The 19773-nt window shown below is 41.1% G+C and overlaps 1 protein-coding gene across 9 annotated transcripts in view; it reads left to right on the top strand.

Moving 5' to 3' along the window:
- The window catches only part of Grk4 (G protein-coupled receptor kinase 4), a 103807-nt gene extending 85407 nt beyond the window's left edge, over positions 1 to 18400 (top strand). For 6 of the 9 annotated variants that reach the window (XM_052736156.1, XM_052736153.1, XM_052736151.1 and 3 more), the window contains 5 exons: positions 7577 to 7785; positions 12835 to 12969; positions 15180 to 15317; positions 15790 to 15924; positions 18239 to 18400. In XM_052736156.1, the coding sequence (XP_052592116.1) occupies positions 7577 to 7785; positions 12835 to 12969; positions 15180 to 15317; positions 15790 to 15924; positions 18239 to 18289 (668 nt within the window). In that variant the 3' untranslated portion in view covers positions 18290 to 18400. The remainder of the gene's footprint in view (positions 1 to 7576; positions 7786 to 12834; positions 12970 to 15179; positions 15318 to 15789; positions 15925 to 18238) is intronic. The other 3 variants (XM_052736154.1, XM_052736155.1, XM_052736158.1) reach the window with 3 other exon arrangements.
- Positions 18401 to 19773: the final 1373 nt, after the last annotated feature.

Here is a 19773-nt window from a genome sequence, read left to right as displayed (position 1 = left end):
AGAATATTATTAGGAGTTATTTTATTGTTACTTTTTTTTTTTACCAGTTGTATTGGGTTTACCCTAGGTCTCTGGGTTATCTAGATGCTATTTCTTGGTCACCTAAGCAGTGTCAGGTGTGGGTCCTATCTCGTGCAGTGGGCCTTAAGTCAAATCAGACATTGGTTCTTTACTCCCGTAAGGTTTGTGACACTATTGCCTTAGGTTTTTTTTTTTTTTTTTTTTTTTTTAGTTTTTTTTTTTTTTTTTTTAGTTTTTCAAGACAGGGTTTCTCTGTGTAACAGTCCTGGCTGTCCTGGAACTTCATACTCAATTTGTAGACCAGGCTGGCCTCCAACTCACTGAGATCCACCTGCCTCTGACTCTCAAGTGCTGGGATTAAAGGCGTGTGCCACCACTGCCTGGCGCCCTAGCATATTTTGCGGGCAGAACAGATTGTAGATCAAAGGTTTTGTGGTTGGGCTGCTGTTTGCTTTTCTCTTTTGGTAGCCTGCAGAGTACAGTTCCATGTCATAGGCACTAGAACATGGGGATAAAGGTTCTATGTAGGCACCATCTTGATCTTTCTGTTTTCAGTGAGTTGTGTAGGTGTTGTCTTCAGCAATGGGGCCTTGCTGTCAGTTTGTGGAGAGCAACCTATTATCTTGGCCACAGCCTGGGTTGTTTGGGGGTTTCCATGGGACCCTTTCAGCTAACAACTCAACTGGATGAAACTCAGTCCTGGCACTGGAAGCTTTGGTGACAAGAGATGACCATTAGGGATTCTGACTCCCTCATTTACTTGGAGACTTCATTCAGATTGCCTTCACATATTACAGAAAGTTTCCACTACAGTAGGTTTCCATTCCTGCTTCAAATGCTCTTCAGTTCTAGCTGTCTCTCCTCTCATTCCCTCCTTCAATTCCATTTCCCCTCCCCCTTTCTACCTGATTCTCCCATTCTCTCCCAAACCTCTGGTCCAGTCCATGTATAAAATCTGTTCTATTTCCCCCTCCCAGGGAGATCCGTATGTCTCCTCTAGTCCCTTCCTCTATGCCTAACCTCTCTGGGCCTATGGATTTATTTAATGGCTAATATCCAGATATAAGTAAATTTACCATATTTATCTTTTTGGTTCTGGGTTACCTCATGCAGGATGATTTTTGTTTTGTTTTGTTTTGTTTTTTTTGAGACAAGGTTTCTCTGTGTAACAGTCCTGGATGTCCTGAAACTAGCTCTGTAGTCCATGCTGGCCTCAAACTCACAGATATCTGCCTGCCTCTGCCTCCCGAGTGCTGGGATTAAAGGCATGTGCTACCATCGCCTCGTTCCAAGGGTTAATTTTTTTTCTAGTTCCATCCACTTGCCTGCAAATTTCCTGATGTCTTTTTTTTTTTAAAGCTGAGTAGTACTCCATTGTGTAAATGTACCATATTTTCTTCATCTATTCTTCTATTGAGGTACATCTAGGTTGTTTCCAACTTCCAGCTATTATTAATAGAGCAGCAGTGAACATGGTTGAGCAAGTGTCCTTGTGGTAGGATGAAGCCTCCTTTGGGTATATACCCAAGAATGGTATAGCTGGATCTTGAAGTAGATCAATTCCCATCTTTCTGAGGAACCATTATACTGATTTCCATAGTGGCTGTGCAAGGTTTCACTTCTACCAGCAATTGAGTAGTGTTCCCCTTTCTCCACATCCTTGCCAGAGGATCTGTCACTTGTATTATTGGTCTTAGCCATTCTGACAGGTATAAGATAGGATCTCAAAATAGTTTTGGTTTGCATCTCCCTGATGGCTAAGGATGTTGAACGTTTCTACAAGTATTTCTCAGCATTGGAGTTTCCTCTATTGAGGATTCTTTGTTTAGATTTGTACCCATTTTAAAATTAGGTTATTTATTTTTTATATTGTTTTTTGAGTTCTATATATATTTTGAATATTTGCCCTCTATCAGATGTCAAGTTGGTAAAAATCTTTTCTCATTCTGTAGGCTGCCACTTTGACCAAATGTCAGTGTCCTTTGCTGTGCAGAAGCTTTTTATTTTCATGAGGTCCCATTTAATTGATGATCTTAGTGCCTTCACTATCTGTGTTCTTTTCAGAAAGTCATCTACTGTGCCAATGTGTTCAAGGCTATTCCCCAATCTCTCTTCTACCAGGTTCAGTGTACCTGGTTTTATGTTGAGGTCTTTGATCCATTTGGAGTTAAGTTTTGTGCAGGGTGCTAGGTATGAATCTATTTGCATTCTTCTACATGCAGCCATCCAGTTTGACCAGCACCATTTGTTGAAGATGCTGTCTTTTCCCAGTGTGTATTTCTGTCTTTATAAAAAAAAAAAATCAAATGTCCATAGGTATTTCGGTATATGTCTGGGTCTTCCATTCAATTCCATTAATTAGCGTTTCTGTTTTTGTGCCAATACTATGCAGCTTTTATTGCTATAGCCTTGTAGTATAGCTTAAGATCGGGAATGGTGAGACCTCCTGCAGTTCTTTTGTTGTTCAAGATTGTTTTAGTTATCCTGGGTTTTTGTGTTTCCATATGAAATTGAGAATTGTGATTTTAAGGCCTGTGAAGAATTGTGTTGGAATTTTGATGGGGCTTGTACTGAATCTATAGATTGCTTTTAATAGGATGGCCATTTTTCTGTGTTCATCCTACTGACCCATGAGCATGGGAGATCTTTCCATCTTCCTCAAAGACCAGTTACCTCAAGATATTTTATATTATTTGAAGCTATTGTGAAAGGTGTTGTTTCCTTATTTCTTTCTCAATCTGTTTGTCATTTGTATGTAGGAGGACTACTGATTTTTGTGAGTTAATTTTGTATCCAGTTACTTGGCTGAAAGTGTTTATCAGCCATAGGAGTTCTCTGCTGGAATTTTTGGGGTCTCTTATGTATACTATCATATCATCTGCAAGATACTTTGACTTCTTCCTTTCCAATTTGTATCCCCTTAATCTACTTCAGTTGTTTTATTGCTCTAGCTAAGACTTCAGGTATTATATTGAGCAGGGATGGAGAAAGTGGACAACCTTGTTTTGTTCCTGATTTTAGTGAAACTGCTTCGAGTTTCTCTCCATTTAAGTTGATATTGGCTATAGGCTTGCTGTAAACTTCCTTTATTATGTTTAGGTATGTCCCTTGTATTCCTAATATCTCCAAGACTTTTATCATGAAAGAGTGTTGGATTTCATCAAAGGCCTTCTTTTCTACATCTAATAAGATGATCATTTGGCTTTTTTCTTTCAGTTTGTTTATATAGTGGATTGCATTTATTGATTTTCATATATTGAACCATCCCTGCATCTCTGGGATGGAGCCTACTTGATCACTGTGGTGGTTTGCATAGTTATGCACCCTCATAGATTCATGTGTTTGAATGCTTGGCCCATAGGGAGTGGCACTATTAAGAGGCGTGGCTTTGTTGGAGGAGAGTGTCACTATGGGGGTGGGCTTTGAAGCCTTATATGTGCAAACTATGCCCAGTGTGGCACACAGGTCTCCTTCTACTGTCTGCAGATCAAGATGTAGAACTCTCATCTCCTTCTCTAGCACCATGTCTTCCTGCCTGTCGCCATGTCTCACCATTGATGATAATGGACTAACCCTCTGAAACTGTAGGCCAGTCCCAATTAAATATTTTCCTTTATAAGAGTTGCCATGGCCATGTTGTCTCTTCATAGCAATAGAAACCCTAAGACAGTCATGGTGAATGATCTTTTTGATGTGTTCTTGGACTTGGTTTGCAAGTATTTTATTGAGTATATTCACATCTATGTTCATAAGGGCAATTGATCTGTAATTTTCTTTCTTTGTTGGAGCTTTCTGTGGTTTGGGTATCGGGATAACTGTGGTCTCATAGAACAAATTGGGCAATGTTCCTTTTGTTTCTATTTTATGGAATAATTTGAGAAATATTGGTGTTAACTTTTGTTTTGAAAACTGAGTAGAATTCTGCACTAAAATCATCTAGCCTGGGCTTTTGTTGTTGTTGTTTAGGAAACATTTTTTTAAATGTGCATTGATGCTATTGCTTGCATGTATGTCTGTGTGAGGGTGTTGGATCCCCTGGAACTGTAGCTAGATAGTTGTGAGCTGACACATGGATGCTGGGAATTAAACCTGGGTCTTCTGGGAAAGCAGTCAGTGCTCTTAACTACTGAGCCATCTTTTATTTATTTATTCATCCATCCATCTATCTATCTATCTATCTATCTATCTATCTATCTATCTATCTATCTATCTATGTCTTTTTGAGACAGGGTTTCTTGGTGTAGCTTTGCGCCTTTTCCTGGAACTCATTCTGTAGCCCAGGCTGGCTTTGAACTCACAGAGATCCGCCTGCCTCTGCCTCCTGAGTTCTGGAATTAAAAGCGTGTGCCACTACCACCTGGCATCTGACCCATCTTTTCATGACTGCTTTTATTTCACTATGGGGTTATAGGTCTGTTTAAATGACTTATCTTATGTTGATGTAACTTTAGTAAGTGGTATATATTGAGAAAATTATCCATTTCTTTTAGATTTTCCAGTTTTGTGGAGGACAGATTTTTGTTCTTATGATTCTCTGGATTTCCTCAATGTTTCTTGTTTTGTCCCCCTTTACCTTTCTGACTTTGTTAATTTGGATATTGTCTCTCTCATGCCTTTTAGTTAATTTGGATAAGGGTTTATCAGTCTTACTTTTTTTTCCCCAAAGAACCAACTTTTTGTTTCATTGATTTTTTTGTATTGTTTTCTCTGTACCTATTTTATTGATTTCAGTCCTTAGTTATTATTTCTTGCCATCTACTCCTTTTGGGTGTGATTTCTTCTTTTTTGTTTTAGAGCAGTGGTTCTCAACTTTCCTAATGTTGTGACCCTTTAATATAGTTCCTCATGTTGTAGTGACCCTTTGCCATAAAATTATTTTGTTGATACTTCTGTTATGAATTGTAATGTAAGACCCAGAGATTGAGAAATGCTGTTCTAGAGCTTTCACATGTGCTATTAAGTTTTGAGTATGAGATCTGTTCATTTTTTGTTTTTTATTTTTAAACTTGGGGCTACAAACTTTCATCTTTTATTGTATCCTATAAATTTGGATATGATGTGTATTCATTTCATTCAATTCTAGAAATTTTCTTTCTTTCTTGACCAATTTTTCATTCAGTAGAGAGTTGTTCAGTTTCCATGAGTTTGTAAGATTTCTGTTGTTGTTGATATCCAGCTTTATTCTATGGTGGTCTGGTAGGATAAAGGGAATTATTTCAATTTTATTGTGTCTGTTGAGACTTACTTTGGGTCTAAGTATGTGGTCAATTTTGGAGAAAGTTCCATGGGGTGCACAGAAGAAGGTATATTCTTTTGTGTTTGGGTGAAATGTTCAGTAAATATCTGATAGGTCCATTTGGTTTATAACATGTTAACTCTAGCATTTTTCTGTTTAGTTTTTTTCTAGATGACCTGTCTTTTTGTGAGAGTGTGGTATTGAAGCATTCCCACTGTCAGTGTGTTGCAGAGTATTTATTTACACTTTATGAATATGTATCACTGTGGTTGGTATAATAAAGAGCTGAATGGGCAATAGCTAGACAGAAGAGAATAGGCAGGATTTCCAGGGAGAGAGAGAACTCTGGGAAGAAGACTGTCAGGGAGATGCCAAGGAGACATGGAGCAAATTGGATATATGGTACAGAGGAGAGGTAACTGAGCCACCATTAAAAATATTGGTTATGCTGGGCAGTGGTGGTGCACTTGGGAGGCAGAGGCAGGCAGATCTATGCAAGTTCAAGGCCAGCCTGGTCTACAGAGTGAGTTCCAGGACAGCCAAAAGCCACATAGAGAAATCCTGTTCCCCAAAACAAAAAACAAACAAATTAAGGAACTCTGATTTACAAAGTAATTGGGGAAACAGAGGCTAGAAAAATATCCCAACACCTCAGTTGTCTGTGCAGCAGCATTTGAGCCCATGAGTGCTCAGATTGTTAGATGACGACTGATGCTACTTCCCTAAAGAATGGCTGTTTCCTAATATCAACTCCATTACTTTCAAATGTTATCTAAATGTTAAAATTTAACCCAGCATCTTTGTAAATGTTTTGAGGATCTAGAGAAGTGGTTCTCAACCTTCTTAATGCTGTGACCCTTTAATATAGTTCCTCAACCATAAAATTATTTTTGTTGCTACTTTGTAACTGTAATTTTGCTACTCTTACAAATTGTAACATAAATACCTGTGCTTTCCAATGGTTTTAGGCAACCACTGTTGAAAGGGTCAGTCAACTCCCAAAGGGATTGCGACCCACAGGTTAAGAACCACTGATCTAGACTGTATGAGGATTTTTCTAGTCTACAGCCCTCTTTTTATAAATGAGAAGTGGTGCCCATAGACCCCACCACCAAGATTATGTAGTTTCGTGAGGGCAGAGTCAGGTAAGGCCACAGGACTCCTCATGCAGCTAGCATCCCATGTGGGCACACAAATCCTACCCACATGACCCCTGGGAAATTAATCGTGTTCAGATTATTCCAAAGATGTATGGGCAATGCCAGCCTAATCTTGGTAGCTCCTAAGTGCATGGTGGGTCTCTCAGAGCCTGACATTCCTCCCCTTGCAGGTTTCTGGGGTTTCTTCTGACTTGGGAACAGATGACACTGCACTTGAGGCACCCATGGGAACATTCGAGTGGAGGGAGCACCCCCAGGAGGCAAGCTTTCTTTCCAGTACCATTTTACCATATTACCTACCCTGCAGCAGTCAAGTTTATCCAGTATAGATACATAGACACGGTTACAATTATCCTTTACATCAAAGAATCCAACTATTTGAAGTATATGATTCAGTGGATATTAGTCCATTGTAGGCAGAAGTTTCTCTCCGGCCTGCCTGTTCCCAAATACCAGGCATTGCTTCTTAAATAATGACTCTGAGGCTTAATATTACTTATAAATGCTCAGCTGGTAGCTTAGGCTTATTACTAACTAGCTCTTACACTTAAAATAACCCATAATTCTTATCTATGTTTAGCCACATGGCTTGGTACCTTTTCTCAGTATGGCATTCTCATTTTGCTTCCTCTGCATCTGGCTGGTAACTCCTTGACTCCGCCTTCCTTCTTCCCAGCATTCTCAGTTTGGCTTTCCCACCTAACTTCCTGGCCAGCTACTGGCCAGTCAATGTTTTATTAAACCAGTTCAAGTGACAAATCTTTACAGTGTGCAAGAGGATTATTCCATGGCAGTCCATTTACACAGTTGTGCATCCATCATTACCATTACTTTATCTAATTCTAGAACTTTCTTTAATCACTTCAGATTTTAATGACCTGTTAGCAACCACCCCCTATTCCTCACTTTCTATTCCCAGGCCTTTCAACCATGAATTTATGTTCAGTCTCTGGATTTGTATATTCCATGTATTTCATGTAATATAATCATATGATGTTTGGGTTTTTTTTGATCCTGTGTGGTTTTTTAACTTAGCATGTTTTTAAGGTTCTTAGATCATGTTGTAACAAACATTAAATTAATAATGTATTACTTGGAACTAATCATAAGAATATTTAAAACTAAAATTTAATTAAAATTGTTCTTATTTGTTATGTAGCTCCAGAAATTATCAATAATGAAAAGTATACATTTGGTCCTGATTGGTGGGGACTTGGCTGTCTGTTATATGAAATGATTGAAGGACACTCTCCATTCAAAAAATATAAAGAAAAAGTCAGCCGGGAGGAAGTGGAAAGAAGAGTGAGGAATGAAACTGAGGAGTACTCTGAGAAGTTTTCAGAGGATGCCAAGTCTATCTGCAGCATGGTGAGTCAGGTTCCACAGAGATAGGAAAACGATTGACTCGATTCATCTTGTTCTTTTGATGGTTCAGAAGGCAGTAGTGAAGTAGGTAGGCAGTCTTTAGAAGCAGGGCAGCCACCCACTTCCCAGCTTCTAAACCCTCGTTCAACAGTAAGACCCAGGTGCAGGTGAGCTCAGCCAGGCCTCTCAGTAACCAACCTCCTTCCTGATGCTCTTGCCTGGAATTTCATCTCAGGCAGACAAGGAAAGCAGAGATCAAAGTTCTCCACCCAGGCTTGGAAAATGACTGATCAACCAGAGCAAAGCAGAGGAAAATTCATGACTCTTCTTCTGTATTGACATTACTGAAAGGAAGAATGGTACCAAGTTACTCTGTTTTCAGAAAACAGCTGCTGAGTCTGGTTCATTGACTCATTTTATGTGAAATTTAATCTCAATTCATTTGTAATGTATTTTGAAATGGGAAGATTGTCTCTGCCAATTTCTTTTTCTTTAAATCATCACAGACACTCTTACTTGAAGGCCTGCATGAGCCAGACTGACATGTACCTTACAGATTTGATTATTGTATTAGGGCCTTCACCTTTCGTGTGACACAGTGATGCCAGAAATCAAGTCCTAAGCCATAACTATAGAATGAGCTAGAAGCAATTGTGTGCTGTCTGCCCTCAGGGCTGGTCTTTTTTTTTTTTTAAATCAACTGTTGGCTGCCTATACCAACATTTGTCACTTGCTTACCTTAAAACCTATAGGCTTTTTTTTTTCTTTTGAGACCTGTCCTTTATAGCATCTTTAAAATTTTTCTTTCAACAAGGAATCACTGAGCATCTTCCTAGGCACTGTCCTAGGCACTAGGAATACAGCTGTGATTAAACAAAGGGAAGTCCTGGCTCTTCTGGTGTTCTCATTCTGTTGCAGGTTTGGTAGCCACTAATACTAAACAGAACAAATACTACAAATGTGCCAGCTGCCAGAGAAACCAGAACATGGGGGCTGATGAGACACCATAGTTGGGAGGATTTAGGGCCAAAGAGCTGGAAGAAATGTGAATGTAGGTGTGGCATGGATAGAAGAGCAGATGTGAGAAATGCTCAGATTCTGAGTGGACCTTGTAGGAGTTGCTGAAGTGGAGAAAAGGGGTCAAGACTGAATCCCAAACTGACAGAGCAGCAACACTGAATAGGGGGAAACTTGAGCACTTGTGTGGGGAAGTGTAATTGCTAGATCAAAAGCCTTAAGTAGGGGAGAGAGAGGCACTAGTGTACAAGGGAAGATGTGAGTAGTTCCCTCTCATAGTTTGGGGGCAGTGCAAGTGGCAGATTCATTGTGGGACTTCCGAAAAGGGACTTCTGTCTTCTTAAGCCCTCAGCATCGTGGGGGCAAGTATGGGTTCAGGTAAGTTATGAAGCTCCATTTAGAGAACATGAAGCCAAAGAGCTGGGGAGTGAAAGAACCTTCCTCATAGGCATCAAGTGCATGCATAGGGAAGATACTGTCCATAACCCATTGGTGTCTTGTTCCTGCCCTGCTCTGTGCAGGGACATGGGCCCAGAGACAGCAGAGAGCTATCTTTGCCCGGCTCTACAGTTTGGCTAGGCAGGTATGAATCAGGTATGCAGACATGCAGGGAAGCTGGCTGGGTGCAAAAAAGAACTGAGTACTGGATCATACCGTCTTAAGTTGATGAAGAAAAGTGACAGAGGGAAAGGCAAGGAAAAGACATTAGGTGATTATAGCCAAGTGTGAGCTGTGGGTTGTTGGAATTGAGGCACCCCAGCCTAGGGTTGGAACAATTGGGGGGATACACAGACAAGAAACATTTTGAAAAGCAGCTGATGAGGCTGTGCTGGCCCTGAAGAACCTAGCTTGTGACTCAGGGAGAGAGTGGCTTGGCAGGATAGGAGATAAAGGCCTGGGCCTATGTGGATGTGAGAATGGCCAACAATTGTGCCTATTACTGAACTATACTGGTAACTTGTGTGAATTGATACTATCTGGGGAATAATTATTTGGGGCGCCTTTATTTTGTTCTCATATACAAAATGATGAGTGTTACTGATTTGTCACTGAGCCGTGGGATCTTTCTGGCTTTTTTCCCAGCCAGCCTACTCAGCTTGTAGCTGACAGCATTTCACAGTGTTTTGACCAAGATTCTTTTACATTCGGCTGTGTAAATATTGACTGAGTGCTTGCTGTACATGGGACACTGACAGAGCTGTAATGTGAAAGCAGAGATAGAGCCTGCCCCCAAGGAGCTCACAATTTAATCTTAGGCCTACATCCATAAGAATGACTAGCAGGCAGAATTTGGGTACTCTAAACTTAAGTTAAAGAAGGGCCCAAGGATTCCAAGGATAAAATTCTTCTTATGCTAGAGGCACTGGGGAAGAATGTAGACTCTGAGCAAAGGACAGCTTTTTGTTACTGTTGTTTTTTTGAGTCAGGGTTTCTCTGTGTTGCCCTGGCCATTCTGGAACTTGCTCTGTAGACCAGGCTTGCTTTGAACTCAGAGATTCACCTGCCTCTGCCTCCCAAGAGCTAGGATAAAAGGGGTGTGCCACCACTGCCCAACTAAACTAAAAAACAGCTTTTGTAAGTAGGTTAGCTTTGCAATTAGCCTAGTCTTAGCATCCTGTGTCTTACCTCTCTAAACCTCAGTCTGTTTTCTATAAGATGCAGGTGAGACAAGATGCTGTGAGGATAAAATCAAGTAATGAATGTAAGTTGTTGAGATACATAGTCCTTGTCTCAGTTTGTTTCCTATTGCTGTGATAAAAACAACTTAGGGGAGAAAGGGCTTATTTGGCTCATAATTGCAGGTTATAGTCTGTCACTGCAGGGAAGTCAAGGCAGCTGGAACTTGAAGCAACTAGTCACATCACATCTACCTTCAACAGCAAAGACCAGTGAATTTATACAAACATACCAGTTCTCATCTGCCTATCTCCATTCAATCCAGGATCCAGACCATGAAATTGTGCAGTCTACATTAAGAGTGGGTCTTCCTACCTCAATGAATTCAATTAAGAAAATCCCTCACAAGAATGCCCTCAAGTCCTGCACTTGGGACCCTTTTCCTCCTACTGGGTTGCCTCATCCAGCCTTGATATGAGGGTTTGTGCCTAGTCTTATTGTAATTTGTTATGCTGTGTTCGGTTGATACCCCTGGGAGGCCTGTTCTTTCTTCTTATTTTTCTTCTTTCTTCTTTTATTTATTTATTAATTAATTTTTTGATTTTTTGAGACAAGGTTTCTCTGTGTAGCTTTGTGCCTTTCCTGGAACTCACTCTTTAGCCCAGGCTGGCCTCGAACTCACAGAGATCCGCCTGCCTCTGCCTCCCGAGTGCTGGGATTAAAGGCGTGCACCACCACCGCTCGGCTCTCCCCCCCTCTTCCTCCTCCTCCTCTTCTTCCTCCTCCTCTTCTTCTTCCTCTTCCTCTCCTCCTTCTCTTCCTTCTCTTCGTTTTTTGAAGGGAAATGGAAAAGGAGTGGATCTGGGGAGAGGGGAAATGGGAGGGAGACTGGGAAGAGTGGAGAGAGGGCAAACTGGTCAGAATGTAATATAAAATAATTATAAAAATTATGAGTTAAAATAAAAGAAAAGAAAAAGTTTAAAATAAAAAGAAAATAAAATAAAAAGAATGCACACAAGTAAATCTAATCTGGACAATTCTCTTTAAGACTCCCTTTCCAGATGATTCTAGATTGTGTTTATTTAACAGCTAAAATCAACCATCATGCTCAGTAACTATTGTGAAGAGAAACAACTGGCTCTTAAACAATGGGTTAAATTTCCTACAGATGGATGGTAGGAAAGCATCTAAGGACACACGGGTAACTTGCCCAAGAGCAGAGAGGAGGGTATACAAGAATTTGGGCCAATCTTTTTTTATTGATAGTAATTATAGAGGAAAGCTTATTTGAATTTGTGACAGTTGTAGACACGTTAAGAATACTTTTGAAAGAGACTGTTCGGTGTGTAGTTGGCACATGTCTATAACCCCAGCACTCTGGAGGTACAGATATGCATATGAGGACTTCAAAATCAACCTAGGCTACAAGACCCTGTCTTGAAAAAACCCAGTGGCCCAGGAGATGGTTCAGTGAATTAAAACATTTGTCGTATAAGCCTGATGACCTGAGTTTCATTTCCAGAATCTATGCCAAAAGCCAAATGTGGTGGCACACATCTGTAATCCCTGTACTCCTAAGGTTAGAATGGGGGTAGAGATAGGAGATCATCTGTAAGTTTGTGGGGCCAGCTAGCCTGGAATACACAACACAGCAGCAGAAACAATGAGGTACCCTGCCTCAAAAAGGTCGAAGGCAAGAAGAGATTCCTGGTCTGGAAAACTGTCTCCTGACCTCCACACACACACTATGTATGGCATGTACTTACACTCACACAATTATATAAATAAAACCAAAAGGGGGGAAAGCTGAGATGATTTTAGAGATTGGAAAGAGACAGAGACAAAGAGTTTCTAAAAGGAAGCTTACTAAATTTTTGACTCACTTGGGGTCCTTAGTACTCTAATAAATAAAGGCTTCTTTTTATAAATTCAGCAACATTAAAATGATTTCCTTAATAATTGTCCCTTAGTTATTATAACATTTTTACTTGAGGATTAGTTTATTCAAATTGCTGGGTTTTTTTTTTGTTTTGTTTTCATTTTTCTTTTAGACAGAGTCTATATAGCACTAGCTGGCCTAAAACTCATTATGTAGACCAAGTTGGCCTCAAACTCACAGAGATTCGCCTGCCTTTGCCCAAGTGCTGAGATTAAAAGGGTGCACAATGAGGCACGGCACTTCAAGCTTCCATCTCTTGATCACTCAAGGAAGACTTGAGTTTTACCCTTTGTGAAACTATAATGTACTTAGTTAGGTCTGAAGTTGTACAGTCTGGTTGATAACTTGGAAACTGTAGTGGCTATTTAGTTGGATATATGCCCTCTCTGCCACCCTACTTCTTTGGTTGTTAAAGAGGACAGTTTGCAGTTTATATATCTACCCTAATAGCTTCACTTGATTGCTTCTCTCTTGTGTAGTTACTCATCAAGGATCCAAGTCATCGGCTAGGCTGTCATGGTGGAGCTGCTGCTGTAAAGCAGCACCCAGTGTTCAAGGACATTAACTTCAGCAGGCTGGAAGCAAATATGTTAGATCCCCCTTTCTCTCCTGATGTAAGTATGCTACTCAGAATAGCTAGGTCCCCAAGAACACCGATTCCTATAGCAGTCTTTTGTTAAAGCACACTTGATACAGCCAGCATGTGGGTTCTGCTCTATGAGGTCTGTTATTTCTGCTTCTTCTTGTGCCTATATCCCACCACCCCCACAGCCTCAGGCAGACCTTTTAGTAGCTCTCTGGCTCCCAGGCCTGGAGTGTGCAGTCTGTCACTACTGGGATAGCCAAATTCCTGTCCTCCCAATTCTCAGTGCCATTTCAGACCTCCTTGGCATGCCCTTCAAGGCTCTTTGTATGCCAGTGTTTCTGTTCACATCTCAGTGCTGGGTTCACCTCCGTCCCTGTGCTCACTCATTGCACTGATTCTACATAGCTGCTTTAGTCTGGAGTGTACATCCCTCAGGAGCTGTCATTTGTGTGCTTCCTCAGGAGTATGCATTGAGATAAAAAAAGGTCACGCCTGCAGAAGCACAGGGCCTGGCACTTGTCAGTGCTTGGTATATAATAAGTGAACTACTGATGTAAAGATAATTGAATGAAGATACCCTTAGCAGTCTGCTATAGACACATTCTAAAAGTGGAAAGATATGTTAAATTTTATTGTTGTGTGGAATTAAGACAGAACTACAATTGAGATATTTTTATTTGTAAGACGTCTTCAGAACTTGATGTGTTTGCTTAATACCCATAGTATTCATTATAGTGGTAACTGCTTCTTTATGTCTACTTGAGATATTCAGGGCATATGCAATATCTCCAGCACAGCTCTAGGTGTGAAAGCAAAGGGAGAACAAGGTAGACAAGGCAGTGCCTCTGCCTGGAGAGACAGGCAGGAAGACAAACTGACTGGCATGCTGGGAAAGTGTTGCCTGACAGTGCAACATGCATGACCTTGACTTCATATAGCTGTCAGGTCTAGAGATGGGGCTGCTTGGGTCAAAAGTAGGAAAGACAAACCAATGTGGTCTCTGAAGGGAAGGGGAACACCCTGAACAGGGCCTATCCTAGACTGTCTATGTTCTTGGTTTAAACAAATTACCCCATTTGAAGGCAATTCAGCAAACTCTGGGCATTTTGCTTGCAGAATTAAGATTCTTAGTTTGTAGGGCTGTATGGGTCTGGACTTTTGGCCTAGACTGTCCCAAGAGAGGATTTGCTAGTCCTTCTGTCCTATACTTTGTGGGGTAGATGAGAATAGGGACAGTGCTGACCACTGACTTTGCAGACTACCACTGTAATGGCACTCACCATTTGCTCAACCCAGCAAACAGTGCAGTGACTCCTCAGGACTGTTAGTGCATTTTGCAGTAGTAGATGGCGTGTCCTTAGTTGCAGAGTTCTGTGCCTTGTGTTCTCCTTAGTCCCAGAAGGGCAAGTAAAACTCTGCAGGAATGGAGGCCTGGGCCTTGACAGCCCTGGATGCTTGTCAGATCTCTTGCTCCTGAGGACACCAGTGCCAAGGTAGAGCCTGCAGGCCTGGGCCCTAGTCGTACAGGAGAAATTGCTAGCAAGAAGGTTGCTTCTACTTTTCACCCAAATGCTAAGTAGGATGCTCAGGGCCAGAAGAGGGGTAAAAATTGTCACTAGTGGATCCCATAGCCAGTGGTCTCCATGGCTGTTTATAGCTCTCTTTGTGTCCCAACAGAATCAATCCATTCTATCCTTCTATAGTTTCAGCCTTTGCAATCTATTTTCTGCTGCAGAGAAGAAAAGGGGTCTTCATGAGGTGTATATGAACACCTGTGGTAGTAGGGGGGACTGGACAGAGACACCACAGGATCTGTGACACTGAAAGTTCCTTGAGAAAAGTGACACAGAAACTGCTGTGTCACAGAATATACATGATATAAATTAGAAAATTAGTTTGAAAGGGTAGGGAGGATTATGTGTGGACCTGTTCTTTGTAATTAAGGAAGCTCAGAGTTGCTTTAGGACTGGGAATGTAGGTAAGCGGTAGAGTTCTTACCCAGCATGTGCAGGCCCTATGTCCAGTTCCCAGCAGCTGAAAATTAAAAACAAAGTATCTTTTACAAGCTAGATATAGCACATGGGGGTGGTCAAGGCAGCCAGATTGTGAGTTCAGGGACAGCCTAGGCTACATATCCCTGTCTCAAAATCCAGAAGAAAACAAAACTAAACAACAAAAAAAGAAAAGTTATTCTAGTTGTCTCATAGGTTGATCCCTCTCTTTGTTCTTGGTGCCCAGCCTCAGGCCATTTATTGTAAGGATATCTTGGATATTGGGCAGTTCTCTGTAGTGAAAGGAGTCAGCCTGGACAACAATGATGAAATCTTCTATGCCGAATTTGCTACAGGGAGTGTCACCATCCCCTGGCAGAATGAGGTACTAATCTTTCTAGCAGAGTAGGTTTCTAGTCTCAACAATGACCTGTGTGTGTGTGTATCTGCAAAGTAAATTTATGCAAAAGACTTGACCATGAGAACTAGATCATGGGTAAGCCAAGACCATATCGGCAGTTTCCAGAAGCATGATAGCTATTCTGGTCCTAGTTACAAGAGGTGGGCAAAGATGATCTTGGGATTTGCCTGCCACCCTGGAGTCATACTTCCTAAGCAGGGCTAGCTGGCAGCTTGGCTCCATTAAAGTTAGCTTTTTGGGGGGTGGGGGTACACTTGGAGAAAGGGGAACAAGAGGCCACTTTACTTATTCCCAGAGGAGGTGAGAAACCAAGAGTCCAGGAACCATGATGTGCCCCACATTGAGATCAGGTGCTGGGTGGGAGCTGATGATGCTGGGAGATCACTGACCTCATGGTGTCTCCAAAGCTGCTCTATCCTGTCTTCTGTGCATACAGATGATTGAATCTGGATGTTTCAAGGATCTCAATGAAGAGGAAGATGGAGATTTGCCATCTCGTAAAAAAGAGTATTTGTGTCCTGACATTCTCAGGCCAAAGAGAAATTTCTTCCGTAGACTCTTCAGAAGAGGGGTAAAAAAAATCTTTTGTAAAAAGTAAACTATTGTGGCTGGGGTGTTGCTTAGTGTAGAACATTTGCATAGGTTTGGTTCTGAGAAACAGGTATGGGCATGTGTGTTTACACCCCCCTCCATATGTGTGTGTATATATATCAAAAGGAAACTATTTTCTAAGGAAAACATCACTTTCCTTTTGTTTTTGTTTTTTGAGACAGGGTTTCTCTGTGTAGCCCTGGCTGTCCTGGAACTCAGTCTGTAGACCAGGCTGGCTTCCAACTCAGAGATCTGCCTGCCTCTGTCTCCTGAGTACTGGGATTAAAGGTGTGTACCACCATCCACCAGTTACTTTCTTTTCTTTCTGCAACGCCTCATATAAGAAATTTCAGCCTGGTTGTAGCTCATACATAGGAGACTGATGTAGAAGAATCACTGAGTTTGAAGCCAGCTCACTACATAGTGAGTCCTTGTCAGAGAGAAGGAAGAAGGAAGAAAAGGAGGAAGAGACAGGTAGACAGACAGACACACACTCAGATTGATTTCATATAGTTTAAGAGCTATATGGTTGTATTTAAAGCTCACCCAGAATAATTCACAATGCTGCCTGCTGTTGGTGGGAAGACTATTCTGATCCACAAGGCAGTGACTTATTGGCACTGAAGCTGCCTCTTGTGTTGGTGAGAAAGCATTTTGACCTAACTCAAAAGTCAGCATCTGATGGAATTCCCAGAAACAATACATGTTTAGTCCTCCATGTTCTGATTTCAACCACTGTTCTCTCATGTCCACTTACACAGGAAAAGCAGGTTCCCTTCTAAAATTGGAAATCCTTTGGAGAGACTTTCTGTAGTAGCATTATTTTTGTTTGTTTGTTTTCTCATGTATCTAAGGCTGGCTTTGAACTTGTTATATAACAAAGGAAGAATCTGGACTTCTGGTCCTCCTGCCTCAGCCTCTTGAGTGCTGGGATTAAAAGTATGTACCAACACACCTGATAAGGTTAGAAAATAATTTCACCAAGTGGATTGTTTTACCTATCAATTCTTTTATTATTATTATTATTATTATTATTATTATTATGTATACAGAAGAGGGCGCCAGATCTCATTACAGATGATTGTGAGCCACCATGTGGGTGTTGGGAATTGAACTCAAGACCTCTGGAAGAGCAGATGGTGCTCTTAACCTCTAAGCCATCTCTCCAGCCCCTGTACCTATCAATTCTTTTCTTTTTCTTGTACCTATCATTTCTTGAAGAGTTTACTAAAAGATTGTTTGTTAGAACCTAATTTGTATTTTTTTCAATATAGAAAAACAAGACTTTGGTAGTAAAAATCTCCCAAAGTGGTTGTTGTTATGACCATATTTTCTTTCACAACTAGGGTATAACTATATGAACTTAACAAATCAGTCTATTTCTGCATACAGTTAAGTCCTAATAGGCATCCCTCCTTATTCAGAGCATATAATGACATCCACTAGAGAGCTTTCCACTGATCGAATAGAGTTGCACAGTGTGAAGCACCTTCTTATGGTGGCACTTATTTGTGAAAGACCCAGTGGGCCTCATTTGTCTTCTGCACTTATTCAACTATTGAATTTGATTTAGCATGCAACAGTAACAGAGCAGCAAAACTTATCTTGAGGCAGTATCTCTGTATTCAAATTAAGCATATGCCTTTAAAAATTATTTTTAGCAGTATAGGGATGGAAGTTAGGACCTTGTGTACACCTATATGTACTCTAACCCTGAGCTATATCCCCAGATCCTCCACCTTTTGTTTTTAAAACATTTTTGAAACAGGCTGTCACTAAGTTGCCTGGGCTAGTCTTGAATTTGAGATTCTTTTGGCTCAGCTTCCTGAGTAGCTGGGAATACATTTAGAATTCTATTTCTTGAAGTAAATAAGAAAAATGCATTTAAAGTTTTTGCCTGCCTCATAATTAGTATCCTCCCAGTTTTTAGAACTAGATTCATTTGTTCCTAGGTATCTTTGGTATCTGCCTCATAATTAGTATCCTCCCAGTTTCTAGAACTAGATTAATTTGTTCCTAGGTATCTTTGGAGATTGGTTCCAAGATGCCAAAGTCTAAAGGTGCTCAAGTCTCTTTTATAAATGGACAATGTTTACATAAATCACCTCTAGATTACTTACAATACATAAAGTAATATACATATGCATTGTCATATGATTTAAATTTTTTCTGAATATTTTTGATTCAGGGTTGGTTGAGTCCATGCTTATGGACCTCATAACTACTCAAGCAAAGAAAAGCTATCTTGGCATTAGAGACATGGCTGAGGCTGGCCGTTGTGCTGTGTGTTTCAGGGCTGCCTGAACATTGTCCCCAGTGAAGACGGGGAGCCAACACAACGCTGACTGTTCACTGTGCAGACCACAGAGTGAGACCTTGATGTTAAGAAGGAACCTGTCACATACTCAGTGTCTTGTCCTTTCCATGAATTGTAATAAACAGTCTATGACACTGTTTGTAATGTGCTTTCATATATTTTTTACATTAATATCTGCATTGTCGTTTTACTGAAGCTGTATTAAAGAAGAAGCCTGAGAACACCACTGTGTGCCCTGAAGCTCCCAAGTGTGAATGTCTTGTGCATGTGAGCAGTTTTCATTAAGTCTTGTCCCTATATATCTGTCCCGCACTGTCCAGTTTTCCCTGAATTTTGCTAAGGTTCTTCCTGAACTGTAGTGCTGCTTTTTAAATTGTTAATTCAAAACTCTCTCCCAGAATCATAGGTCCTTCCTTTGTTTTAAATCTCCCCTGCCTGCATACAACCAGTCCCTTGGAACCCCCACCCATCTCTGCCCCAGTTGCCAGCAAGCAAGGAAAACTCCTGCAGGCAGGCTCCCCCACCAAAATCCCTCATCAGACCCTGCAATCTACAAGACCCATGCCCTACTCCAAACCTACCCACCCCCCTGTGACTCGAGTGGCTTCCTGAGACACAGAATCTGCCAGCTCTCATTGGACCAAGAGGTAAGTGACTCTTCTCCCACCCAGAGAGTCCTGCCTCTAGAACCTAGGCCCTGGGACACAACCAATCCCTTGGAACCCCCACCCATTTCTGCCCCAGTTGCTAGCCAGCAGGGAAGACTCCTGCAGGCAGGCTCCCCCACCAAAACCCCCCATCGGACCCTGCAATCTACAAGACCCATGCCCTACTCCAAACCTACCCATCCTTCTGTGACCCCAGTGTCTTCCTGAGACACAGAATCTGCCATCTCTCATTGGATCAAAGAGGCTTCCTGAAACATAGAATCCACCAGTTCTGATTGAACCAAGAGCCCTGATAAGACCAAGAGCAGCTCCCTGAGACACAGAATCCATCAGCTCCAATTAGACTAAGAGCTAAGATTGGACCCAGAGTGGCCCCCTGAGACACAGACACAGCAAACACAGAGTGGACTAAGAGCAGCTCACTCAGACACAGGCACCTCTTGCACCTATTGGAGGAAGAGATGGGTAGACACCAGTGCAAAAATACAACAACATAAAGAGCAATATGGCATCACCAGAACCTAGTGGTTCTATAACAGCAAGAACTGAACATCAAAATATAGAAGCAGCAGAAGAAAGTGACCTTAAAAATAACTTTATGAAGATGATGGAGGCCTTTAAAGAGGAAATTTAAAATTCCCTTAAAGAAATTAAGGAAAAGACAAACAAAAAATTGGAAGAAATCAATAAGAAAGCCAAGAAAACCATGAAAAATCAATTAAACATGTGAAGGAAACAGTTCAAGACCAGAAAATTGAAATAGACACAAACTGAGGGAATGCTGGAAATAGAAAATCTGAGTAAATAAACAGGAACTACAGATGCAAGCATAACCAACAGAATA

The sequence above is a fragment of the Peromyscus californicus genome, unplaced genomic scaffold, assembly GCF_007827085.1.
Source record: "Peromyscus californicus insignis strain IS unplaced genomic scaffold, ASM782708v3 Scaffold_13__1_contigs__length_99412109, whole genome shotgun sequence".
Classification (NCBI taxonomy): Eukaryota; Metazoa; Chordata; class Mammalia; order Rodentia; family Cricetidae; genus Peromyscus; species Peromyscus californicus.
The sequence above is the reverse complement of the archived record's forward strand: the minus strand, read 5'-3'. Positions and strand labels throughout refer to the sequence as shown.